This window comes from Sminthopsis crassicaudata, chromosome 3 (genome assembly GCF_048593235.1).
Source record: "Sminthopsis crassicaudata isolate SCR6 chromosome 3, ASM4859323v1, whole genome shotgun sequence".
NCBI lineage: Eukaryota > Metazoa > Chordata > Mammalia > Dasyuromorphia > Dasyuridae > Sminthopsis > Sminthopsis crassicaudata.
The window spans coordinates 219,166,056-219,194,031 of NC_133619.1; the positions used below are offsets into that span (position 1 = coordinate 219,166,056).

The following is a 27,976-nucleotide window of genomic DNA, read 5'->3' on the forward strand; positions in this document are numbered from 1 at the left end:
ACTCTGAGTATTTTATAGAGAGTTTTCAAGGGTTTTCACAATGGGTGTGTTGAAATATATGAAACTGAACCACAGGCAAAAAAAAAAAAAAAAAAAGTAGGTAGTCTTTCCTAAGGAAAAAAATACAAATTGAACAATTGCTGGTGCTCATAATTTCAATTTTTATTGTCACTAAAATTCTCACAAAGGTTATTTTACTGGCACAGTCTGATTTCTCCAGGATTCTGAGGCTCGAGGGTCAGTACTTCTTTGGAAGACTAGCATAACTACATTATTTATTTGATTTTACTTACAACAAAAAGCCTAATGTACTGTTGCAATCTATCTGTACATTATAGCTTTATACTTAAGTCATCTTCCTGTCATGTCAGTACACCCTCTCTTAGGCCTGAATAGTAACTGAAACTGGAACTTGAAGATGTGGGCCCACAGAAAGAGATGATTAGTTATAAAAGTTAATAACTATATCCAAACTCTGTAAATACTGGACCTCAGGTCCCATGGAACAAACACATATGACCATTACTTGGCTAGTAGTGTTCTGATCTCACCATTCAATTTCTCTGAGACCTTTTGAGTAGTCATTGCGGGTATAAAATTAGGAATCATCAATGAACAGATTTAAAAAAATCAAATGAACAAATCTAAGAGGATTATAATTCCCTATTTAATAAGTTTTTAGAAAGCTAAAATATTAAACATATTATCAATCATTTCATAGAAGAAAAATCAACCCTGATAAGGGTATTTAGTCTGACAATGCTTGATTGATATTTACTGATGATCCATCATGAAGGTTTACTCATATTACTCATAATTTTATTATGAAATCTGTTAGCACATTTGTTAAATATCAGATTTATTTGCATGATGTCTTTCATATTGGGCCACTAAAATTTCCATTTCTCATTTGAAACTCCAAATTTCATATAGCTAACAAAATCCATAAAGTCAAAGTCTCTATTAGTGAAGTTAAATAATAGCTTCTCATCAGTCTTTAAAAAAAAATCTATTCAAGTAAAAATAGGCAACAAGGGAGATCTGAACTATGCTGGGTATTTCTCATTATGTAAGAATACTATGTAGCATAGTATTCCCTGGACAGATTCTTTAGGGCATTGTTTGCTTGCAGAAAAATTCTCTGGTGCATGGCTGAGTCATTATATATGCTATCCCTACCTTGTGTGGTCTTGTAATTTGGAGAGAAATTTCACTGGATTTTGCATGCAAAGAAATGGTGTGAGATGAAACTACAAGCTCATTATGGAAGCAGCCACATTAATGGAAAATGTCTTCAGTTTGGATGTAAATAATTACATTATGCCCAGCACTGTTAGGTGCTGTGGAGGACCAAAAATAAGATGCATAACTCCTATTCTCCTGGGTAGAAAAAACATAGACAACAAATCTTTTAAATAATAATAATATAAAGTAAGATGTATTATATGCCCAAACAGATGTTAGGGTATTCAGCTATGTTCAGAGAGATAGCTACGGATGTAATCCTGTGCTTCATGAAAGAGGTTTATCTCAAGATAAGGGAAAGTAGGAATTGGGTAGAGTGATGAGAATAGCATCAACCACTCAATGGATCACTTCAACAAATAGTCAATAAAAGCATGAAAGGCTTATTGCTAGATAATAAGGAGGAAATATCAAAAAAAGCTTTTAAAGATACAGATACATTTGTTGAATTGAATTAGAAAAGGTAATAAGTATGGCACTTAAGATACTGTGAAGCAACGTTGTGGCAGTAGAAGGTTTGTGGTCAGATGTAATGGTAAAGAGCTGGAGAAAGAAATTGGAGAACATTTGTAATTACAGGGTGAAAAATTGGGAATTAATGGGAAATCGTTGAAGGATATTAAGCAGAGTTTTGAGGATGGGTTGGGGGAAAAACAGAAGATATAAGGTAAGAAACTTAGTAGCATACTCCAACAATCTAAGAGTCAAAGGGAAGTCTTCTTGTCCAACCTGTAGTGAACAAGAATATGCTCTAAGAAATCCCTGAGAGTTATTGTCCTAGCTCTACTTTCAGATCTCCATTGTTGAGGAACTCTCTTGCTTCCATGGCAGTCTCTTTCATTTTTGGACAACACTAATGTTTATGAGTTTTTCTTATGCAGAAAAATCTGACTCTGAAAGTTCCACCTTTTACTCTTAGGTTCTTGAACCTAATGGGATCACAGACTTTGAGAAAGAACCATTTAGTCCAAGCTCCTCACCTTCTAGAGAAGAAAACTACAAGTCAGAATGGGTAAGTGGCTTAACCAAGGACACAAAGGTAGCAGATAGCATGGCTCTGATTCTTCTCTATGTCAGCTTTTGAAACAAAAGGTCATCTGTCCCTTAAGTCTTCTCTTCCCCAAGATAAATATTTTTCATTCTTTCAGCCAATCTTTGTTTGGGACAGTTTCAAATCCACTCATCATTCTGATTGTCTTCCTATATGTGTTTCAGTTTGTCACTGTCTTTCCTAAAATCTGATGATTTAGAAAAGAATATCTTGCTGTGATTACAAGTAGGGTGATAAGTACCTGAATTAGGATGACAACAGTGGGAATAGAGAAAAAAAGGATAGATATTAGAGGAATTTCAAAGATTTAAAAAATAGCATTGCATAATGAAAAGAGTTTTGCTTTTTGAGATGGAGAAAATTGGATTTAAATTCAGATTCTGATAGTTTCTAGCTATGTCACCATGACCAAATTGTTTAACCTCACTGAGATTAATTTTGCTTATCTGAAAAATGGGGATAATACTTGTAATCTCACTCTTTGTCTCTCTTTTTCTCTCTTGCCCCCATCTACTTCTTGTGTGTTTATATATGTACATAATGTATGTATATATGTTTATAATGTATGTACAAGAATGACGTAATTTATAGAATTATTGTGAAGAGAGCATTTTGTTAACTTTAGGGCTCTATAGAAACAAGTTGCTTAACTTACTGGGACTTATTTTACTTATCTGAAAAATAGGGATAGTATTTGTCATCTGTCCTCCAATCCATCCACTCCTCTATCTAGTTTTTGTTTATATATGCATACAAGCATAAAGTTATATAATATGTATGTGAAAGAATGACATACTTGTATATTATCCAATTATTGTGAGGAAAGCATTTTATTAACTTTAGGGCACTATACAAATCTAGCACTTAGTAAATCACTGAAAGTATGTGGTGAAGGGGGAGGAGTTGAAGAATCAAAGATACCTCAATGGTTCCTCAAGCTGAGTGTCTAGTGGTGCCAATGAGGGAAAGGTCAAAGGAAATGGGATTCAACTTGTGGGGAGAAAATTAACTTCTTTGGGCCTCAGAGAAGTTGCCCAAATAAGAAAGAAAAGGGTTGAGCCAGATACTTTCTTGAGGATTTTTTTTTTTTTTTTTTTTTACCTTTAATGCTTATGATTCTGTGATGAATTAAATCTCAGGATATTGCTAGATAATAAGGAGGAAATATCAAAAAAAGCTTTTAAAGATACAGGAATGAAACTTGGTTGATATGTCATGGCTAGAATCATCTGTGTAGAAGGACTTTGCTTAGCAAATACTTTCTTAACAGATCAAGCAAATTGATAATATGAGTAAGATGAGGTATTAAAATAATTTAAAATATTATTTTTCAAGCACCTTCAAATACTTTCAATGTATGGATAAATGTACTAAACTTGACATACTTACTGTTAATTGACATACATATATAATATGTATATATACACACATATATGAAGAGAGAGAATCCTAAAGAATGATTATAAAATTTTAATCTACTTTAAGTAAAGGTTATCCTTGAAAATTATGAAATAAATATTTTCTAAATCAGGATACAAATATTTTTAAAATCCAAATTGTAGATTAATAAAATTTCCTGGTCTTATAGAAAATTAAATAGATTATCATGACACCATTGGGGAAAACCAAATAATAATAATAACTGAATCAGAGGTTATATAATTTACAAAGTCACAATGATAATAAGTAACAAAGCTGATAATAACTAATATGTTTTTAAGTTTGCAAAATACTCTCAGGTATGAAAATTCCTTTACAAGCAACTTGCTCAGAATCACAAAGCTAATAATTAACAAAGATGGGATGTAAATGATACAAATAATAAATATTTATATAGTGCTTTAAGGTTTGCCAATTAGTTTTTTTTTTAATTGTTATTTGTTGTTTCATTTGTATCTGACTTTTTGTGACACCATTTGGGATTTTTTTGGCAAAGATTCTGGAATGGTATGCTATTTTCTTCTCCAGATGACTTTTCAGGTGAGAAAGCTAAGAAAAATAGGGTTCAAGAAGCCAGATTTGAACTCAGATAGATTAGTTTTTCTAATTTCAGGCCCAGTGCTCTGTCTTCTTGCTGCCCAGATTTTAGGCTTACAAAATGCATTACAAATATAAATTTATTTGATCTTCATAACAACTCTGTGAGGGAGGAATTACTATTTTAATTCCCATTTTATAAGTAACAAAACTGAGATAAGTTAAGTGATTTGCCTAGCTAAGGCTCTGAATCAGGATTGAAACTCAGGTTTTCCTGAATTCAAGCTCAGCACTGTATTCACTACTCCAACTATCTGCCAGCTACATACATAGAATTGCAGAGTTGCAAGCAATGCCTCTCTATGATTTCCATCTTCTGATCTTAGTTCTGTCCTCTGTAACTAAATAGAAAAATCTAAACAATCTCAAAAACTCTTTTATTATTGCCTTTTGTTTTTCCAATTACAATTTCTAAATTTGCTACCCCCATAAAATTCTCCTGTGTAAAAAAGTTTAGTTGCTGAAGCTGATAGTGTAAGAAACCTGTGCCCAAATTCTCCCTCCTTACTCCTCACTCCCCCGCACTATCATATCAAGAAGAAGAAAGTGTATTTCATCAATTGTCCTTTGGGATCATGATAAGTCAATGCCTTTAATCTGAGTTCAGTTGCCTTCTAGGGGTTATTTTTGTCTAATCCCATTTCCACATGAAACATTTCAAATATTTGAAAGCCACTGTATTCCCTCTATTTCTTTTCTTCTCTAGGTCAAACATCCCATAGTGTTTTCAGCTAGTTCTTATATAGAATTATTTCTTGTATGAGACAGTATAAGTCTCTAGTTCAAGAGGTTATATAATGTTAGGCTGTTGGTGGTGGAGTGAGTGTACCTATACCTGGAGTTAAATGACCTAGATTCAAGTATTGGCTTGAAACTCATTGGCTGTGTGCCTTTAGATACAAGTCACTTAGTCTTTCAATTTTATTATTTGTAATAATAATCCTTGCATTAACTATTGATAAACATAATACATATAGAAGTGTGTATAATTGTTCAGCACCCTACTCTTTGTGACCTCATTTGGAGTTTTCTTGGCAAAGAGATTGGAATAGTTTGGTATTTCCTTCTCCAATTCATTTTACAGATGAGGAAACAGAGGCAAACAGGGTTAAGTGACTTGCTTAGGATCACACAGTCAATACATATCTGAGATTGAATTTGATCTCAGGAAGATGAGTGCTATATAAATATAAGTTATGACTACTATGGACTTCAAACTATTTTCTGAATATTTCAGATGCCTAAGAAGAGAATACGAAATAAATTAAGATTATACTTTATGATGACATAATGACTTTATGACACTAGGAAGTGTATGTAAATCTGGAAGGGAAGTTAGAAATGAATAAAGGCAAACTCTAATTTTATAGATGAGGAAACTGAGGCTTGGAGAGGAGCTATTCTCAAATAGCTGATGGGAAGTAGCATAAGTGGAATTTGACTCCAGATCTTCTGACTCCACATTAATTGTTCTTTTTTGTTGTAGACAGCTGTTGGGAGAGAAAATCATTTTTAATTTTCTAGGCCAATAAAGAAAGTTCAGAATTTAATAATATTTTGAAAAGTTAAGCTGTGTCAACTTGAAGCAGGAGGGAACTGTTTCCTTTATTGTAAGTTGTGGTCCCTTTAAGAAATTGTATTTCCTTTTGAATTATGATCCCTTTCAGAGTCTCAGCCCCTACTGGGGAAGGCATTACCCTCCCCCCCCCCAGATAAGTTATCTTTCTAGGATGCCAGAGCCTGTGATTCAATTACAAATCCTGGTCAAAAAGCACCCCTTTGAAGTGTTGTTAATTCCAATAGGAAATCAGGGCTGATCCCAAGCCTGGGAACCTCGGTTCTTGAAGCCTCCCACCAAGAATCTACTTGGGCTGTCCCAAACCCTACTAAGATAACCAGTATAACAGCTTCCCTCAACTAAGGTCTTTGCAGATAGCCCTAGGTAGCTTACCCAGCTTCCAGAACCCTTCTGCCCACTGAGAAAGCATTCTTAGTGCCAAAACTCCATTTCCTTAATAGAACTCTGCCACTATAGAAGTCAATCCCCTGTAAGCTGATTTCTATCCAACAATAAACTTTCATTTTGCAACTAATAATTGGGGAATGAGTGAAGAACTGAAAGAATATTAGACTTACAATTAGATTTACATTGGACTAACTTAAGCTGTATACTACAGAATATGTACTATATTTTATGAATATAATACATCTGATTAGTACTTGCTTAATATTCAGTAAATGTGACTCTTGAATCTCAAATCTACTTCTATATAAAATAATAGTTTTGAAAAATATGATCATAATGTCCATGAAGATCAAGTAATAAATAAAGATTTTATCTCTGCATCTAGTTTAGAAATAGAATTTAGTTTTGGGAGAGACCTTAGAAATAATATTTATCATTTCTATTTTACAGCTGAGGAAACAAGCCCTGAGATGTAAAGTAATCCAAGATCTTCCAGGCAGGAAATAATAGATCAGGATTCAAATCAAATTTTTTGACTTCAAAGCTAATGAACTTTTTGTTAATTTGCACTTCCATTCAAAGGTTCTGGTGCATGATATGATTTAGATTGCAGGATTTGCATTTATTCTTAATGGTCACTAATTAATTTCTACTCATGCTACTTGCTATTTGTGGAAGTATTTCTCATCGAGAAAAAGCACATTAGTTGAGGTGGAAATAAAAGCAACTAAGTCTTTAGGGTAAGTTTTTAGGTTTTGACATTTTGTATAAAGCAGATCTTTTTTCCCTTATCAAATAATTCAGTTTTTGTAATGTTGGTCCTCTTATTCTCCATAATCAAATCATTTCCAAACTTATGTTCAGAGTTAGGAGCAGCTTCCATAGATTATTCAATAATCTACCTGTCTTCTTCTGAGATGCCATTTGTAAAAAGCATGAGAAAATGAATTAATAGAGTAGAAACATTTCTTCCCTTCCTCCTGTCCTTTTTCCCCTCCTTTCTAATTCATATTTGAGAAATTATACCCAGGTCATTATTCATCTAGCCATCCTTACCCCATGGAGTTTTCTATTAGAAATAATGGAAGACATCAATAATATCGTTTCCCAAGGAATTTTAGTGCTTAGAAAATAAACAAGTAACCAGGCAATATGAACAAAAATCAATTTATTATATATTTTCTAATAATTTATAATAGCTTCTTGGGTTTTTTAAATGTCTTTTTTTTGTTATTTCCAATGCTTAAAAATTATAATTTTAAAACATTAACTGCTATTTTATATACATTATGATTCAATTTCCTGCTTCTAAATATGAATGTTGTGGCTCCCAAGTATAAACTTGGAAGAACTGGGGGTGGGGGTGGAGAAAGGGCACATTTCTTTTTCTTCTGACACTGTGGTATTTAAAATTTCACATCATAGACCTGTTTAGACTATATTAAAAATAGTCAAAGTCACCACCCTCTTATATACTTCTTTTACATATAGAGAGAGAAATCTATAAACAGAATACAGCTGATTAGTACTTGTTTGATGTTCAGTAATGTGACTTGATTTTCATACCTATTTTTATATAAAATAACAAAATATACAGAGAAGAAGAGAGAACATCTTGTTCATCATCAGTACAGAGAGAGTAAATAAAAGTTTATGTATGGCTTTGCAAAGGTCGTTCATGAAGTGACTTTCACACCTTTTATTATCTACTTATTTAAAAGCATCTTCAGAGAACGTGTTAGTGTGCTTACAATGGCAGCCATGGTGGTCGAGTGTCGGGCCAAGAGTCGCAAGCTGGGATCCGCCGACGTCTTCCCCGTGGCCACCTCGGCGGCCCTCAGGAGGCAGATGTAGTTGATGACCACCTCGTCTATCTTGGCCACGATCTCCTGCCGCTGGGCTTCGGAGCTCACGACCTTGACCAGCCGGAGGCAGGCCTCGGTCAGGCAGCAGAGCACTTGGAAGCTGGAGGTCACGGCCGCCAGCATCTCCTCCGGGCTCTTGTCCGCCACGGCCATTTTCCTGCAGGCACTTCCCAGATGTCTGGACTCTATGGACAGCAGCTGCTTGTACTGGGAGAGCTTCAGGTCGTGCTTGGCTGCTCTGGGCGACGACTCGTCTCTCTTCCCGGCACAGGACCGGACCAGGCAGAGCAGCTCGTTGGCATCGTTTTGGGCGGCGAGGAATCCGCTGGGCGTCGTGTACTTGCTCTCCTTGAGGGTGTTGATCCTCGCGATCCGGGCCTCAAAAGCCAGCTCACAGGGGTGCAGGTCCGAGTCCGAGGCCGGGCTGCCGGGGGCTTGCGCACCGCCCTGGAGAACTCTGGACGTCTCCCCCACCACCGTTACCTTCTTCTGGATTTCGGCAGGGAGGGACTGGCTGGCTGGTTCCGGCAGCTCACGGGGCAGTTCAGGTTGATAGAGGCAGGAATCTCGGCGGCGGACCTCGGCGTTTTCCTCCTCGTCATCCCCATCCTCATCTTGCCCTCGATTCAGGAAGCAATGGCTGAAGGGTCCCCGGCATCTCCAGCTGCTGGCCTCCAGCTTCCGCAAAGGCAACGTTCTATAGAGCTTGGAGTCCTTGTGCGCCCCTGAAGATTTCCTCTTTTCTTTCCCTTCAGGGCCTAAATGCATGGAATTTTGTGAGAAACTTTTGGTTAACTTTTTGCCTAGGGGAATTTCTACCCTTTTTTCCGGTTTGGACTCAGCCGCCTCGGGGATGCCGGAGCACTTCAAGCCAACAGCAGCCTTCTTCCTCTCCAGAAATGTTTCCAAGCCCGGGGATCCCGAAATGACACTGCTGCTCCGTCGCAGAACCCTTCTGTTCTGTGGCATTCGGAGGCTCCCTCCCCTCAGCTCACACGGCCGCAATCTCACTGCCACTCCGTAGGCCTGGTTCGCTTTGGGAAAATCATTAGGGTCTTGATTTGGACTTGGCACCTTTGATTCAGAGTGAATGTTGGATGGTAGCATGATGGAATCAGCTTTAGGATGTTGAGAACAAGCTGAAGGCATGCCTCCTCGTCTTCCCTTCCCAGGCTCTGTGAAAGCTACACTAGGGGGAGTAGGAAAACAGAGAGAATCATTAAGCATCACCCTGACAATCATCTCTGCCTCAGTGTCTAGGGGCCACCTAACCCCTTTTCATGCACGTTTTGGGAAATTCATGCCATTTCCTTTGTTTCTCAATAAATACCATACCAGCATTAACATAGATTTGTGATTTTATAAGATCATGATCTCTCCAAGGATGGTTCCTTGAGTTCCTTCTCCCCCTTCACTCCCCCAGCCCCCCAAAATCATCATCTGGTTGTCAATCTTCTGATGATGAAGTCCTGCATGCTTAAGTATGTGGGTCTTTATTCAATGTACACCCAATCTCTTGCCCATCCTATATTTTGAAGATCTCTTCATGTCTGTCTAAGGTAGGCAGTTTCATCAATTGCTTCTCCCTTTCCACAAATCATCTCCTTATTGCCACTCTTCTGGGGATGATTCTCTTCCTGCTTAGTTAGCTAGTTTTTATACAATAGACAACTGATCCTTTGCTCATCTCATATCTTCAGTTCTTTCTGTTTGGCCTCATCCTATGACTTCCTAACAAGCATAACTTTGTAGAGCTCAGGATCAGCTCCACAAAGAATTCCCACATGAGAGTCAATTTTAAGTGGAGGCAATCAATGCCTGATATAATGAAGGAATATTGAAAATTGTCAATCCAAAGACAACTGGTTTATTCATTAAACTGAGTAGCATAATCTGCTCTAAAGAGATAATGACAGCTTCATGAATTAAGTTGCTGTTAATAGGTGGGTATTTGGTTTAACTATTAAGATTAAACAACACCTTTAAGCAACACATGCTATGTAGAGAATGATCATTCATCTATGTCGGTGACGGGAACTATAGTCATGGAATATTACCAGACCATAAACTTTGCCTCTAGCATTAGATGGCGACCAGGTGGCTAGAGAAGCGAACGACCCCCACACTTGTAAACACATAGCCATGGTATTGTATTAACCACAGAGATGTCTCAGGGCTTAACGACCCTAGACTCAGATAAGAATTGTAACCACAGGATGCTCTTCCCCTCCTCCTCCTGGAATGTCTGCTCCTTCCTGCAGTCCCCCCCCCCCATACCCTTTCTCGCAGGTAGCACATAACTTTACTCTCCCCTGCCCCCTTTTCCCCTCCCAGCTTTGTCCTCATGTATTGCACCTAGCTCTACCCTATATAACTTGAGCTGTTTCCATCAATAAATGAGACCTTGACAAGATCTGCTTGGTCTCCCTCTTCTTTCTCGCCCATTCTCCCCCAGGCTGGATCCTCCTCGATTCCCCACGAATGACTGAGTCTCGCGGGACGGGACACATCTAGTTGAAATGCACTTTGACACTCTTGAAAGAATTCACTTACTGTGAATTCACTTGGCCCATGCATTGGATTAAAAGGCATAACAATTTGGCAAGAGTTACATTAACTATAAAGATTATCTTTCTGTCACTGATGTTCTTTGGATACTGGAAAAGGATACTATGGAATCCTTTTCTGGAAGTCTTTAAAAACATTATGTACACCAGTGTGCCTGGTGTGGTTTAAGTATAATGAGGATGATCATGGATTCCAAACTAAAATTACCAATCAATTTTACTTTGCTGCCATAACCACACAGATATGATAGTGTTTGTGAGCTTTTGTCATTGGAGAGAGTCAGAGGACAATTCTACTGCTGTACTTCTGTTACATGTAGGAGAAACACTACAGTTACTTGATTTATGATAATCTCTAGAGCTATAACCAACTGAGTTTTCTTCAGCCTACTTTTGTGACTTCCAGTCTTTTGGAAATGAAGTATATTTTTATTGTAACACTTATTGCCTTACTTATTCAGTTATTTGCTGAAATACTATAATTCTTGGGACATTTTGGGAGTTTATAGTGAGTGTGGGACAGAATATTTTAAATTGCGGTTTTCTGGGAAAATCTAGGGCATTTTGGCCTGATCAGAAGGCAAAAGAATAAACTATGTGATGTCTTTCTAAATCTCAATAATCATTCTTTTTCTTTCCCTGATAATAACATAATTAATAGAGGTCCAAAGAGGATAAGGCCGAATGACTATGTTCTTTATGTACAGTAGGGTGAACTGAATTTGTGACTCCTAAGTCATGCAAATTATGTAGAAATAAAAGCCCACATTTAGTATTTGGACATAAAAGTGATTCACTGTTTTCAATTAAATTCTAAAAGTGTACAGGCAATATAAATGTGAACAGTAAATGTAATTTTAAAACGGCTTTTAATTTAGTGATCTAAAAGATTATTAAGGTTCAGGCTTTATAAGGTTGATATTTAAATTGGTTGCCTGCCTTTATCTTTTGCACCTCTCCTTAAGTCACTTTTTCATTTTCAAGTTTATGGTGAATTCTCTTTACACATCCCTGGCTTATGTTACCCTAAGGAATCAAAACCATCACTTCTCTGGTGCTGTACCTGTGGTTTCTTTAATCTTGGGCAGCCGATGACATCCATCTCTCAAAGTGCCAAACAGTGGCTCAGCATTAACAGCTGAATGCATAATAGGCACTGTCATCCGGTGACACATGGGGTCAGTCTGTTGGTGCAATTCTTTAAAAGTGGCCCCCGGATTGGGAAGCCCAGCAGGTCTTTCATCTGCAGAAATGTAACTCATACCCTTCCCTGAGGCATCAGAAATTATGTGCTTCCCTTCTGAGGTGCAGAGGGGAGATTCCACAGGTGTAGGGCAAGTGCTACTGCTCCCTGTGCTACACCCAGCATCCACAGAAGAGCATTGGGAGCTTTGCAGAGAAAAATGTCCTTCACTTTGCAAAGATGACATACGCTTGGCCAAATGATAGTCACAAAGGCGAGCTACTCCCTGCTCAGCTTCAGGAAGCTTGGAAGGATGGTCATCAGCAGACAGATCGGCATCCTCATGATGGTTTATGTCTTTGGCCGAGGATACACAAGTCATGTCAGGCAGAAAGCTTTCACCTTGGCCGAGTTTGGGAGCACCACTGTTGTCCCCTTCAGGATCTCCTTCATCCTTGCACTCGGTTTCCATTGTCCCAAGGCCAGACATTCTTTGAAAGGCCTTCCCAGTCTCCAACTCTGGTCCAGATTTTTCAGCTGCTCCACCATCAGCAGCTGCATACCATCTTTGGCTTTCCTTTCGAAAGGCAGTCCTCTCCAGGTTAAAAGTGCTTAGTCGTGGACTGTCTCGTGATGCCAGTGTACCAAATTTACCTTTGGCATTTTCTTCCATCTCTGCTTTTTTAGGTCCCTGCTGCTTTTTTCCTGTTACTGTCCCTTCAGGGGCTGATTTTCCCTCCCCATCAGCCAGTTTGCCTTTCCTTTTGCTGGTGCAAGAATACACCATCGACCCCATGTGCAATTTGCTGAAATAGTCTGTGACCGACTTGGTCTCCATGGTTTCTGGTTCCATCTCCATGTTATCTGAGGGAAGAATCTGCTTTGAAGGCACAACTTTGGACTGCAGCTCGGCTGCTGGTCGAGCAGCCAGGGCCTGGGAAGACTTTGCAGGCAAACTTCCCGAGGGGGTTTTGGAGATGGGGAATTCCGTCTGTTCTTCCACAAGGGGATGGTAGCCTTCACTAGTGGCCAAGAACATGCGAGTAGAGTTTTCTGACTGCTTCTGTGCTGTGGCCAGTTCAGAACTCTCAGTCATTTCCGAAGAATTAGTTTCATTACCTGAATCTGAAGAAGACTCAGGACTATAAGCTCGCAAGATTGCTACACCTGTATACCATAAAAAACAAGAGCCAATTAATGAAGGTATTGCAGGCACTTGAATACATGTAAGAAAATGGGATTAATTTCTTATAAAAATACATATTCTTTTTCCTTAAAAAAAAAGGATTCTGACTTTATTGCACAATTGTGCAATAAAGGGGAAAGTGCCACATGTTAAAAAAAAACAAAAACAAAAACAAAACACTGAAAAAAAAACTTTCAACAATAACAATAACAAAAACAGAAACAAAAAAGACCCTGTAACAGTAGGTCCATCACAGTACTATGAAATGGGACATGCGTCAATGAGGATATACAACATAACAGGGATGAATACTTCCAAGGGCAAATGGCTTGCAGGGATGAAATGGTATGATTATCATTGAATGAATGTAACAATCATGAAAGAACCTGAATTGTCATTTGTCTGCTGTTCCTCTGATGCTGCTAAAGCCTCTAAGGCCTGTAGAGTGGAGACTACAGCATCATCTAGCCCCTTCTCACACTTTCCTTCAGAGTTGGTAGGAACAGCATCAATGAGGGACACAGGAATTTCATCATTTTGCAGGCTGCCAGCCTGTTCCTTTTCTTCCCTAAACTGGATTGATTGGTGTTGAGAATCCTCTTCATCAGAGCTGTCCCTGAAGCCAGGTGGAGGTGCGGCAATGGCCATGTTCAAGGAGTGTAACAAGAAGTCATCCTCATTATCATCACCTTCAGGAGGAGGAAGGGATGTGAGGTCAATGATGTCATCGCTAGACCCAGACAAGTTAAGAATGGCAGGCCTATTTATTTCTCCAACCACAAGATCTTCCTCACAACTCACTTCATCTTCATCCTCAGCATCATCTGTGTTTTCTGAGTAACAGATCTCATGGAGCAAAGGCTCTTCGATGCCTTCAGCAGCTTCAAAGTTCTTTCCATCGCCAATATTTGCATAAACAGAATTTGTCACAAACTGTATGCTTTCGGCATCTGGAGAGAAGTCCAAACCTTTAATATCATTGGCATTGCTCATGTAAAGAGCTCTTTGCTTTTCCAGCATTTCTGGACTCTCATCCAATAGTCTTTCATAACCAAGGTTTTTGGGGTTAATATCATCCAAGGCAATTTCTCCAAAAATAAAGGATACTTTAGCACTCCTGGGAGAATCCTGTGCTTTTTTATTAGTCTCTAGACCTGAAAGTGACAGCAAAGATTGCTGAGCAAGGCCCCTGCTTTCCATTTCACAGGTGGAGTCACCTTGTTTGGTCAGGTGATGATTAAGGTCATCTGTATTATAGGTATTTTCTATGTACAGATGCCTGTGGTCTTTTGGACATAAGGTATCATCGGCAATATCAACATTCTTATGTTTTGAGTCTATATATGTTATTTGTGGCTCTTGTTCCCCATCAGCAATGAAAGTGGTCATTTGCGGTACACAGTTCCAATCAGAGCCAAGGAGATTATGCTTTCCTTTAGTTTCAGGACCTAAAAAAAGATCCACACAAAGACACGTTATAGAATATACTATTTTCTATGATGACTGTTGAAAGCTTCCTAATCAAATTTATTCAGTGTATGTATGTTTGATTAGCCAAGCATTTTATATATGCATATAGACATAGCTAAAGACCTTTTGGTTAAAGATTTGATTAAAGATTTGGTTTATTAAATTAAATTAAAGATTAAATATTTTGGCTAAAAATTTGGTTAAAGATTTAGATTGACTTGCTCAAAAGATATGATTTTAATATGACTAGCTCAATGTGCTACATATGATGCTGCAGTGTGGAAGTAGGGAAACTGCTGGAATATAATTGAGCCCTCAATTACCAGAAAGTGATATTATTTATGCCTAAGTGACTATAGCCTTGAAAATCACAATGTAGTTTTAAAACATTTAGTCATGGTATTCTAAAAAAGTTACAAAATGATATTGCAACTCCAGAAAAAGTCTATTTACTCTATGCTGTCTTCTAAGACTAAGAAAGTTAGGACTTTTCTCCTTCAAAAGTGATTAAGAGAGAAAACTTCAAGAATAGCTGTATGTTCAAATTTTAAGTTCAAAATACATTTTATGAAAAATTCTGGTGATACTTATGGACCATTATAAGAAACAGTGTAAGAAAATTAGGTAGATTATTACTTCTCAAGATGATATTGACCTAAGACATGCAGTGTGCCTTAGATTCCATGGTACATTTGTGGAAAACCTGCCCTTTTTACTAAGCAAAATCCTAAAATGTAAGCAATTTCTTTATGCATGTGTACAAGTTTTAGCATTCTTGGGGGAAAATAGCTTGATTTGCAAAAACAAATAAACCACAAAAGAAATTAAAAAAAAAACTTTGAAATTTGCAAACAAAAACAAAAAAATATCTTATCCCAAATCTGATAGGGCTAGGTTAAAGTGCTGGAGGATTCCTTCCCTCTCTTCCCCCCTCTCCCCCAGGAAAGTCTTCTCTGATACTTATAGCCAAAGTAAAAAACAAATGAACAGGCGCTCCAAATACTTTTGAAATGCCCTTCCATTTCCTCCTCCCTCTGTTACTATAGGCTTTTTTAAAAATTATGTGTATTTTTTGTCTCTATCTGTTTATACATCTCATCCTTGAATTAATTAAAAATCAATTAACTTGTGCTAATTTTCCTTTAAATCTTGGTAATGCACAAAGTAGGTGCTTAGGAAGGAAAGAAACTTGTAAAGGAAGGATCTACTATGTACCAATCTTTCTGCTAATTTCTTTTACAAATATCATCTTAATTAGTCTTCATGGCAATCCTGGGAGGTAATGCTGTTATTATCCCTATTTTTCAGTTGAGGAAACTGAGACAGAGGTTAAATGTCTTGCCCAAAGACACCCTGCTAGATAATGTCAGAGGCAATATTTGAACTCAGGTCATTCTGACTCCAGACCTTCCAGTTTATCCACTGTGCTACATAAATGCCTTTGGTTCTTACTGTTTAGAAAATGTGTTTAATTTTTTTTTAATGAAAGATTATGTACATTTATTAAATAGAATTTGAAATACCCTTTGGGTATTTGGTGATTTCATTCATGTGGCTACTGCTCTACTAATGCAGCTTCACAACCATTTATTATATTCTTCCTCCATGCAACCCATACCCACATTTGGCAGAAGGAATTTCTGCCCCTGGGCCTCGATAAATGTTTTGACTTGATCTTTTTCTTGAAAGTTACTGAAATAGTCTTAAAGATTTCATTGACTCAGAGGAGCAACAGGATTAAAGGGATGATGTATCAGGTAGTTGATGTAGCTTCCTGGTTCCCTAGGGACCAAAACCAGGTTATAGCTAGTTACCTGGTCCCAGCCTTAGGCTTATGACAAGCAGATAACAGCATGATGGACATAGGACAATTATGGTTAGCTGAATTAATGCAGTAACCTTATTCTGCTTTGAATGTCTTCTGTTTTACCTAAGTAGACCTCTTTTTATTAACTATTTGATGGACTATGTGCCTTATTTTGTTTCAATTTTGAAACTAAGTTATAACCTTCCTGAGTCTAGTAATATTATATCCTGCTTTCCCCTAAAACCTCTAAAGAGAGTATACACAGTGCACTGAAGTCTATTTGCCTGCTCTTATGCTTCTTATTTTTAATTTGAGATGTAATCAAGAAAAATGCTTTACATCTCTCAAATTTATTGATTAAAAAAGAAATTAAGACTAGTTTGTTATTCTATTTTAACCTGTAGTTGATTTTACCCAGCTTCTCTGCCTTGACCACATATCTTTCCCATGGCCTCTTGGTAGAAAAGAAATTCTGGGGAAGATATTATTAGATGCTTATTATGTACACCTATAAATAAATTCTAGAGAAGGCATTATTATGCTTTTTGTACACACCTATAAAGAGGTCCTGGAGAAGACCTTATCAAATGCTTATTGTGTATACCCATAAGGAAATTTGGGGGAAGACATTACTAAGTGCCTATTACATAAGTATATAAATAAATTCTGTGGAAGGCATTATTAAATGTCCATGGTGTGTACCCATAAAGAAGTTTTGGAGAAGGCTTTATTAAGTGCCCATTGTGTATGTGTATAAAGAAATTCTGTGGAAGGCATGAATAAATGCCAATTGTGTACATTGTTGTGTCAGGAGCAGCTAGGTAAGTACAATGGATATAGTTCCAGATCTGGAGTCAGAAAAGACCTGAGTTCAAATATGAACATAGACATCAACTGTGTAACATTGAGCAAGCTGTTTGCCTACATTTTCTCATCTGTAAAAATAGGGGATAATAATAATACTTATCTTTCAGGATTGTGTGAGGCTTAAATTAGATAATAATTGTAAAGGATTTTAGCATGATGTTTGGCACATAGGAGGTGCTACATAAAAATTAGCTATCATCAACAATAATTTAAAAACATGGTTGTACTATTCTCCCCTTTCCCCCTCACTCCCTAAACACTATCCAGCCAAACAAATGAGATGAAAAATGAGGCTTCAAATTGGTACCTGGAAGCCATGGACAAGGGTCATTAGTTAATTTTCAAGGTTTATCAAAAACAGCAACACTAATTCTAAGGTTTTCCTGGCCTGGTTAGTGATGGATACTTGGAGTTATCCAGGTGACTGATTTAATCAAGTGCCACTGCTCCTTCCCACAGCACAAATAATTGCTGGGGAGAGTGGGAAGATCTTGTTACCACCATCATATTCTTTTGTACCAGGAAGTATGGAAGACATTGAGAGGAGTTCCAAGGAAAAGAGATGACATTGTTGTCAAGTTCAAGACACTTGCTGGAAATTGGTCTGCATTAATTCCTTCAGTAATGGAGATTTCCCTGAGATATTCTGAGCTATCTCTGGAATTGACTAATTAATAAGCGTAGTAGTTTTTTCTGCTCTAATGTCATAACTTATTTATTGAATATTTATATATTGAAAAATACTTTGATATGCAATTAGCAGCTTGATCCATTTTTATTTCTAACACTAAAATTACTATATTTAGATATAAATTTAAAATATATAAGGCACTTTTGTAATAACTTATGACATAGGTGGTACAAATATTATTGCTCCCATTTTACAGATGGAAAAGTAGAGAAACAGAGAGGATAATTGATTTTTCCCAGGATTTCCCAGTTAGTAATAGAACTAGTGTTATTATCTAGTCTTATTCCAAGCTTACTGCTGTTACTCTCACACAGTATTTCTTGATTTCAAGAACAAATGATACCACATGACTTGTGGGTTTATAGTTTATATTCAAATCAATAAAATTCTTTTTGGGGCAAGTATTATATCATTAGAGTGTCACAGTGATAGGAGGAAAGTAGTTTTTATGATTTTTTTCTTTCTTTTTTATTAGTATGGTTAAGTGTTAATAAATATCTATGTTAAATCTTCATATCATATTTTATCTTTTTGGGGGAGGGGGTAGGTTTGAATTCTCCAACCATCATAATAGCTGCCTTATCTGTAGATATTTTAAAAAGTTTACAAGTTATTTTACCCATAAGAGCCCTAGGAGGAAGGTAGTGAAAACATCTCATTTTACAGATGAAAAAATTGAGGCTGACAGAATTTAAGTCTTTAACCCACAGTCATGTAGCTATCTAGTTAGAGCTGAGAAATTGGAACTTTATTCCATAAAATTTTAGAATTGGAACTGAAGTCTCCCGACTTCTGATCCTATTCATTATATCATACTATCTAATATAACTGGGGGAGTAGATGTAGGAGATAGTTATATTTATTTACGAGGATACCTGTTTCTCTGTTTCCTGCATTTTTCTTGTTGGCCATGTTAAATATTGACCGTCTGGAATCTACTAGTAGCCTATAATATCCAGCTGTTAAACAGGCAAGGTTCATGGCATCTGATGGTTCCATTAGCAGAATAATAGGCTAAAAAAAAGATAAACTTTTGGTTAAAGGTTGTCCCTTTTAAAACACTTTACTGAAATATAAGCTTCTAGACATCTATATTTATGAAGTGTCCATGAAAGGTTTTTTTTGTTTTGTTTTTCAAATGCTTCAATGAAGAACAAACAACACATGAATAAGTTCAAATTCAGGAGACAGTCTTTGAAGAACCTGCAAATTGTGAATTCATTTAAAATTCTAGAAAATGGAAAGTTTTATTTCATGAATCCTGTTAAAAAAAAAAAAGAAACAATCAAATACTACAGCAAAATCAAATTCAGTTGTTTTGCAAAAGAATTATTTTGATTTTCACTTCAAAGTTATGATATCAAAGAAGTTGATAATTCCAAGGAATTGGTTATCAGACACCAGGCTCCAATTAAAATATCAAGAAGATAAAGTTTTAGGATCAGAGTGAAAATCAGTATTAAAAAGTTGTAAAAATTAGTTGGAAAACACTGAGAAGCCAAAAAAGAAATGAGGTCACAAAGTTAAGGATGATAATATACTTTAAAATAAAGTGTAAAAGCCCTGAAGTAAAAAGAGATGGGTTTTGACAAAAAATGTTTGCAAGATGTTTCTAGATTTAGTGATGCTAGATCAAAGAAACCAACATTGGGCCACAGATAAAGGAAAAATGAGGAAGAACTAAAAAGGTATTTTCCTTCCACTTTGGTAGTGAAGGGACTGGATGCTGCTCAGTAGTTTTTGAATGACTAGATATGTTTGAGATAATATATGTGACTTGCTCATACCCTCTAGGAATTTTCTTTATAGTATTATAAGAAACACACAGCAAAATAGGTATGCAAAATAATATGTATTATATATAATAGGTATGGATATATCCATAGCTGCATTTATATAACACATACAATGGTTTATATAACACACACAAGATATATACTGATATTCAAGTAGATAATTGAAAACAGCAATTTACTTACTTCAACTTGCAATGTTCATCCGTGGTATCAACAGTATCTCATTCTACTTCCTTATCTATATTTATACTCTTGACTTAATGCTAATAATAGTGTAGGATTTCTTTTTTTAAAATTAATTTTATAATTATCACATTTTTTGACAGTTCATATGCATAGGTAATGTTTTACAACATTATCCCTTGTACTCCTTCTGTTCCGAATTTTCCCCTCCTCTCCACCCCTTCCCCTAGATGGCAGGCATTTCCATACATATTAAATATGTTATAGTATAGGATTTCTTTTTTTGAACTCTCCCAAGTTGCTCTCATACTTTCTGGCTTGATCCCCAGGGACCAGTGTTCCTTCCATTTCTAGGATAACCCTGTGAGACTGTTCCCCTTACATTATAGTTTGTAAGCCATAACTGATATGCTTCCTATTAATAAACAGTAGATGCAATAAACTTTTAACAAAGACATTTACTAAGAACAGTAGCTACAAAATATCACCTCCATTCCCCACTCAAATGTAAATACAATGTTAATGAAACACAAGTGTAGGATATAAATAAGGCTAAAGCAACTTAGAACTCCTGACACTTCAGATCCTTATTGTCTTCATAAGAGTTCTCATGCATCTCCACTTGAATATGACATCTCTGCTAGGAGTGTTGTTGAGGTGGGAATTCCAGGATGCACTTTTCTCCATAATTTGGCAGGCTCTCAAGTCTATAGTTGACTTTCTTCTCTGCTGCCAGGAGTCTCAGAGCTGTTTATTCCCTTGAGTGATTGCCTTTCTCTATTCATACCTATCTTGAGAGTATATATCATATCGATACTCCCTTGTACCTTGAATGCTTTTGCTTCGAAGGGCTGGATAGGATGTAGCTTCTTGACAAATTGGTGCTAGACACCATGCTCAATACAGAGGGCTAGGAGAGACTAACTCCCCTCTGACCATCTGCTGAGTCATCCTGAATCCACATGCCTTCCTTTTCATAAACTGATTGCCTCTTAAGGTCATTGAGGAAGGGGGTACCCATCTTTTATTAGCCAATGAGATTGTTCCTTGTGATTCACTCAGAGAAAAGTACTCACATCTCCTAAAAGAATAGTGACATACTTATCTTTGTTAGTTTAATACTTCATTAACACCTTGGAATTAAATTCTAGGTTTTCTGGACTGGGAGTTGGTTAAAGGTCAGTTTCTCTGAACTAGTTTTCATATTTTCTGTGGTCCCTGAGAAAGCATAATTCTTTCTGTCTAGGCTGTAATTCTACTTCCATGACTTCTCATTTAATTGTTCTCTATGTAGAGGTATTGACTTGATGATTTCCCTGAATTTAGTAGAAAGAAGATAGACACAGATATGGATAGATTGAGATTTATACCAGATTGATGATGACACATATCCACTGTGTAGGAAATTTGGTAGGCTTCCTTTTTTTTTCTTGAAACAAAATCTCCCAATAATTTTCCCCCAAGTTCTTTGTTCTGTTAGATTTTTCTGGCTGTGAATCTCTATCTCTTCCTCCTCTGAAGCTTCTTCCTATTCCCTGATCACTATTTAAAAGCTTATATATTTTCTCTTTTCCTCAATTCTCACCTTGTAGGGTCATTGTAGGGACCTCTTTCATGGCTGAGTCTCTATCACTTGGGTCTACTAGTTCTTCTCAGCATAAACATTAGCACAAGTTAGGATACTAAATCTACATAGGGAATCAGCATGTCATAGTGGATAGGGAGAGCTGATCTTGAAGTCCCAAAGGCTTGGATTCAGTATATATACTATTTCCATGGCCACAAACAAGTCAATTAATCTGTCAGTTCCTTAAACAACTATCTTGTTGATTGGCATATATTGAATCCTAGCAATTTTCTATACTCAGAAATCACAGACTTAGACCAGATTCTTTCCCTGTATTCCTCCCCCATCCTCCCCCAAAAGTATGTGTGTGTGTGTGTGTGTGTGTGTGTGGTGAGACAAAGAGAGATTGGCTTACCTTTGATGATCTATTCAATATATGATTTGGGGGAAAGGGTTTGTTTCTTTTATTTATTTCCCCATATCCTATCCCCATATTATATTATATCTCCTTCATGGAGTTATTACACCTCTATCCCCTCTGCTTTCTTTCTTTTTTTTTTTCCTGAGGCTGGGGATAAGTGACTTGCCCAGGGTCACACAGCTAGGAAATGTTAAGTGTCTGAGACCAGATTTGAACTCTGGTCCTCCTGAATTCAAGGCTGGTTCTCTATCCACTGTGCCACCTAGCTGCCCCCCACCCCACTTTCTTAATGACACCACATTCAGTGATATAGTGGGGAAAGCCCTAAAATGAGAAGCAAAAAAATCTAAATACAGATTTGGCTTATGATCTTGAGCCAGCCACTTAATCCTCAATTTCTTATGTAACATGCAGATAACAAAGCTGAGATTATTTCTCTTACAAGGTTGTTGTAAAGATCAAATATAATTAATTTTGGCTTGCAGCTCCTAAGACTCAAGAATTATCCCTTAGCTCATCTAGATGAAGTTGAATAAAAAGGCATTGAATGCCAAGAAAGAGGATTAAGTAGAAGAAAATATTCCCCGCCCCCCAGATTTACCCTGGTTTAAAAGCACAAGTGGCTTGTTAGCAATATTCACTTCACTTTGGTTCAATTAAGTTTAACAAACCAAGCACCTGCTTTGTGCAGGAATAGGTCTCATGAATCAGACTTTTAGAACTTATCCAACCTTCTTATAAAAGATGAAATGAAAAAGTTAAGGGATTTGACCAACATCAAATAGATATTTAGGAGGAGAGGAGGCTCACTTATTGGTCTTCCTGCTGTCTTATCCAGTCTCTCTGAGACTTTCTGGGGTCCATTTGCTTTGAACTTTGAAATCATCATTAATGTAGTCATCAATTAGTTAATCAATCAGCATACATTTATTAAACATCTACTATATATCTGGCACTGGTCCAGGCATAAAGACAAAAATGAAACAAATTCTGTCCTCTAGGAGATCACATTGAGTTGCTGGGTCTGGAGTTAGGAAGACATATTTTCATAAGTTCAAATTTGGCCTCAGATACTAGCTGGGTGACTCTGGGCAAGTCACTTAATGCAGTTTGCTTCAGTTTTCTCATCTTTAAAATGGTGAACCATTCCAGTATCTTTACCAAGAAAACCCCAAATGGAATCATGGAAAGTTGGACATGATGGAAAAATAACAGCTGTATGTGTGTATCTATCTATCTATCTATCTATCTATCTATCTATCTATCTATCTATCTATCTATCTTTGTCTCTCTGTCTGTCTCTTTTCCTGACATAAGGATCATGAATTCTGAAGCTGGAAGTCACTTTAGTGGCTATTGAATCCAGCCTCTTCATTTGACAGGTGAGACCAAATCCTAGAGAGATTAAGTGACTGACTTGCTTAGAGTTATGGTTAATAAGCATCTGAGGAATGATTTGAAGTCAGCTCTTCCTAATTCTATGTCCAATGACCTATTTGTCCCTTGTTTCCCTTGGTTCATATAACTAGACATCTATTGTTCAATCGTCTTGTGTAAAGCAAGGTTGTACTATCTGGTGGCAAGAACTAGGAAACTTACTTTCACATCTAACACATGGAGTTCCACACGAATGGAGCCTTCATCTTCTGCAAACATCTCAATCCTGTTGACATGGCTGAAATCAGCCAAAAGAGCAACCAAGTTGGTTTTGGTGTTTATCACATGGCTTATTCCATACCTGGGTCCAACTAGCAAAGTCACTTCTGAGCGTTTTTCTGCCTGCTGTATTAGGAACATAAAAACAGTCAGCCTTTGGAAGAACTATAATTAAAAAAAATAAGATTACTTTTGCTTACAAAATGTTTCTGTGCTGCTTTGTTAATTCCTTCAGTTAGATGAGAAACCAAGGTTATGACTATGCTGAGGCCAGAACACATTATGAATTATTCAGTAAATAAATGTTAACATGTCACATCACAATATATGGTAGAATATATGAATCATTAGCATATTTAGCTAATAAAGATATTTTTAAAACATAGAAGCTGTTGCTGCCTTCGTATTTGAATGGAGGCCATTGTTAGAATTCTTCCCTCCCCCTTTTCTGGCTCTGTAAATTTTTCTAGGGCAGTTTGCAGCTGGTATTATCTAGTTCAACATTTCTTCTGATATTGTCAGATTGCAGCAAAATAGGTTAGAAATGAATCCTAGGAAAGAAACTCCACTGATCCGCTTCTGACATTAGAATGAGCCTCGTGTAGGAAGACTTCAGTAATGATGGTGAACAGAACACAGAGACTTTTTATAAAGTCAAGAAAAAAAATTACCACTAATGTTGCTTTGAACACACGACCCCCATATAATCGAAGATCACTGAGAAACTTGAGATAATGGACCTTGGCTTGCAAAGCAGACAGCTGAGGAGAAAAGAAAGCTAAGATGTTATCACTGTACACTTGGGAGACAGGAGGGAATCAAGAACAAACCGAAAGGGGAAATGGAGCTGTGATTGCATGATGAAGGGGATGAGGCTCCTCATAGCAAGGGCTTTCTGGCAACAGGGAAAGGAAATTGCAGCACATTCGATTTCCTGATGAAGGAATGCAGCTTGAAATCTTGAAATTAAAATCTCACTTGTTTGGAGAAATGTACGAAGGATTCAGGCATGTGTGGATGGGCTGCATCAGGGCATTCAGCAGCCCTGGAGCTCTTCCAAAAAGAGAGAACAGGAAGTTAAGATGTTCAAATTAAACATCTGCTCACTGAAGGATTTCAAGAGCAGATTGGAGCTTTCTCACTGTAATCAGTGACAAAGGCAGGCTTTTCTCCAAACTCTGGTTCACCAATGGGAGGAAGCTGGCAAAACAGGAACTGTGTGAGGTTCACTCCTATTCAGTATTTGTAGGGGCTTAGGGTTGTTTTTTTTTTTTTTTTTTTTTTTTTTTTAATTCTAGCACCTGCAATTTGTAGAAAGCTATTTAATCCCAGCTCCTCACTTTCTGCCTGCCAAGTTTCCTCAGGTCTTTATAAGTTCTCAGAGAAAATTAACTTTCTAAACTCAGACTGAATTGTGGAAATGTTTGAACTTATTATGAAAGTTCTTATTTTATTCATTTACTTCCAAGAATCTGAATTTGAATTACAGGAATCATTTATGAGTGAAATTCAATCTAGATAAAAATCCTTTTGTATAAATCTAAAAATGTAGGGGTCCAAATCATTTTGATCTAGGGGTGCTTATTTGATACCAGTAAGCAAGAAATCTGTTTATTATTAATGAAAAGAAATGTGTGTGTGTGTGTGTGTATAGACACACATACATATACAATATATATATACATATATTCTCTTTATCTGGAAATGACTATAATGTTTTCTTTCAATGGTTATGTTTAGCAGCCTTACTAACAGACTCATATGCATGACTTGTAATCAATTATTGCCTGAGTTTGAATCATGCCTCTGACACATATTAGCAGTGTGATCATGGCAAATCAAAATCTCATTGGACTTCAGTTTCCTCATTTATAAAATGAGGGAAATGTGACCTGTTGAACTTATCTTGAAATCCTTGTGAAAATTTCATGACTTAATGTCAATAAAGCATTTAGATACTACAGAAATAACCAGTTATTGTACCTTCAGTTATTATTTAATGCTAGATATATGTTAATGCTTCATTCTAGAAAAGTAAAGCATTTTGAAAATTAAGCTACTGGTAAATCCTTCACCAACATTGCTTCTCATATTTGAAAAGACTGAGGATTATAGAGATAATGCAGAATAGATAAGTACTTTTAGTGAGAGGTGTTGTGGTAGGATAGCAGGATCATTCAGAAGTATGCCTCCTACCCTTTGACTCAGAGAGACAATAGATTATGGTTGTAAGAGTGAGATGTACATTATCAAATATGGTCAATGTGTTGATTAATTGTGTTTTTTTTTTTTAAACAAGGGAAAGTTCTCTGTTGGATGGAGGGGGAAGGTGACAGGAAAGTGATAGTGATATAAGAAAAATAATGACAATAAATTTTTAAAAAAGAATTAAAAGGAGACAAATAGGATAGAAGAGAGATAGAAGAAAGGAAGGAAAGTAAAAAGGAAGAAGAAAAATAAAGAAGGAAGGAAGGATTAAAAGAAAGAAAAGGAGGAAGGAAAAAGAGAAGGAAGGAGAGCAGAAAAGAAAGGAGGGAGAAAAAAAAGGAAAGATGAAATGAATGAAGGAAGGAATGAAGGAAGGAAAAAGGAAGGAAGAGAGGAAAGAAGGAAAGAAGGAGGGAAGTAGGTTGGTGAGTTATGGAATGTTGAATTAGAGAAGACCTGAATTCACTTCTGGTTCTATCATTTATTAGCCATGGAATCTCTCTATGAATGTGTTAGTGAGCCAGATAATTATGTAAATTAGTCAAAGTCCAGGTTGGAAAGAAGTGGGCCAAAGACTTTAAAAAGAAATTAGGTCATGAGTAGGTGAATAAAAGTTCAAAAACAAATAAAATGAATAGTTTCCCATTTCTTTTCCTTCCTTAACTCTGGGACTTCATCTTAATGATGGATGAGGCATTATTTCTTTGATCTAAATTATCATGTGAAAAGATGGCAACTGTGGTCCAAATGCTTTTTTTGCACATTTCTTTAAGGAAGCTATGGAGGAATGGGGAAGAAAAATCAGGGTGCTTTAGGTACTAAAACAATGATATAATATCTGACATTAACCTAGAAAATTACCATCATAAATAGATACAGATTTATGTTCTATTCACAAAAGCTTTTATGGTCAGTGTCAACCAGTAAATGTTTTCTTGGTCTGTTAGACTGCATCCAATTTTGTAGGCCCAATGTTTTGAAGGATCCTACTATTTCTATCTTCAGAAACACTATAACCAGATGGATTTATGTTACCTGCCTTTTTGTCATCCATAAACCAGAGTTTTCTGTATCTACTAAAAGTGCACATGCTCCAGTCATATTTCCTTTCTTTAAAAGACTATATAGTGATGATAAAGAGGAATTATTGTATTTAATACTAATAATAAGTAATTAATTTTTTTAAAATCCTGGTAGACATTATTACTTAGGTGAATGAAGCATATTTTACATTTAGTCATTATTTCTTAGTGTCAGAGGAAAATAAAACTATAAAACACATTTTAATATCACCAAAGAATCACTTAGTGTTAGATTCAGAAGTGAAGAGGAACATACGATAATACTTTTAAGTTTTTCATTAGCCATAGGTCCTAAACAGGGGAAAAATATATGATAAATAACATGGGTTATGCCTTTGTGAATAGCAAACAATTGTCACTTTCAAGACAATTCTGTGGTCCAGAAAATATATTTATTTTTTGTTGTTCTTGGAAAAACATTAAAATTAACACAGAAGTTAAACAGTATTACTGCTTCTGAAAGTATAGTGCTAAGTATTTTACCAAAGGACTAATTTTAAGCATTTTTTAATGCATGCAGTCTTCGCTTTATAAAATATATTTTCTATTAAGATGCAAATGTAATACCTTTTTTCCCGGCGGCACTAGGTTTTGATTTGCTTTGACAAGGTGGGAAAGTGCTTTCTTTATGTTCTTTTCTTTCATGCTTTGCAGCACAGCAGATGGAAGAAAAGTCTCTAATCCCCATTCTTTTCTGCAATAAAAGGCATATCTTTAATTTCACATTCCTGGGCTATTTGATTATTGAGGGCTAAGTGGTGTTGTGATGTTTGTTTGAACAAATGAACTCCTAAGGATGCAGAGAGTGGATAAATTCAGAGGCGAGAGAGACAACGTGATTTTTGTGCTTAGGAGATACAATATTTAATCATTAGCAAAGGCTTTACATTTTTTAAAATGAATTTTTTATTGATATCTTTTGTTTTTATATCACCTACCATCCACAGGGTACTCTCTCCTTTTTCCTTCCTAGAGAGGCACTCTTTCAAAATAAAATAAAATTGAGGGGAAAAAAAGCATTTTATTTATTTGTTTGTTGTTTTAGTTAATTAATGAACTCTTAACAAATGATCTCTGTAATATTCCTCACCTATAGTTTTCCAACTCTGCAAAGAAGGTTCTCTTTTT

At 36.5% G+C, this 27,976-nt stretch overlaps 1 protein-coding gene across 6 annotated transcripts in view; it reads right to left on the reverse strand.

Annotated features, from left to right (window-relative positions):
- Nucleotides 1-7,452: 7,452 nt before the first annotated feature.
- Nucleotides 7,453-27,976, reverse strand: part of FRMPD4 (FERM and PDZ domain containing 4) — a 725,245-nt gene continuing 704,721 nt past the window's right edge. For 5 of the 6 annotated variants that reach the window (XM_074300005.1, XM_074300003.1, XM_074300004.1 and 2 more), the window contains 7 exons: nucleotides 27,416-27,542; nucleotides 24,230-24,319; nucleotides 23,502-23,684; nucleotides 18,811-18,949; nucleotides 13,487-14,548; nucleotides 11,795-13,081; nucleotides 7,453-9,348 (listed from right to left, as the gene is read on the reverse strand). In XM_074300005.1, coding sequence (XP_074156106.1) covers nucleotides 8,006-9,348; nucleotides 11,795-13,081; nucleotides 13,487-14,548; nucleotides 18,811-18,949; nucleotides 23,502-23,684; nucleotides 24,230-24,319; nucleotides 27,416-27,542 — 4,231 coding nt within the window. In that variant the 3' untranslated portion in view covers nucleotides 7,453-8,005. Of the gene's footprint in view, nucleotides 9,354-11,794; nucleotides 13,082-13,486; nucleotides 14,549-18,810; nucleotides 18,950-23,501; nucleotides 23,685-24,229; nucleotides 24,320-27,415; nucleotides 27,543-27,976 lie in introns of all 6 variants that reach the window. The other variant, XM_074300008.1, reaches the window with a different exon arrangement.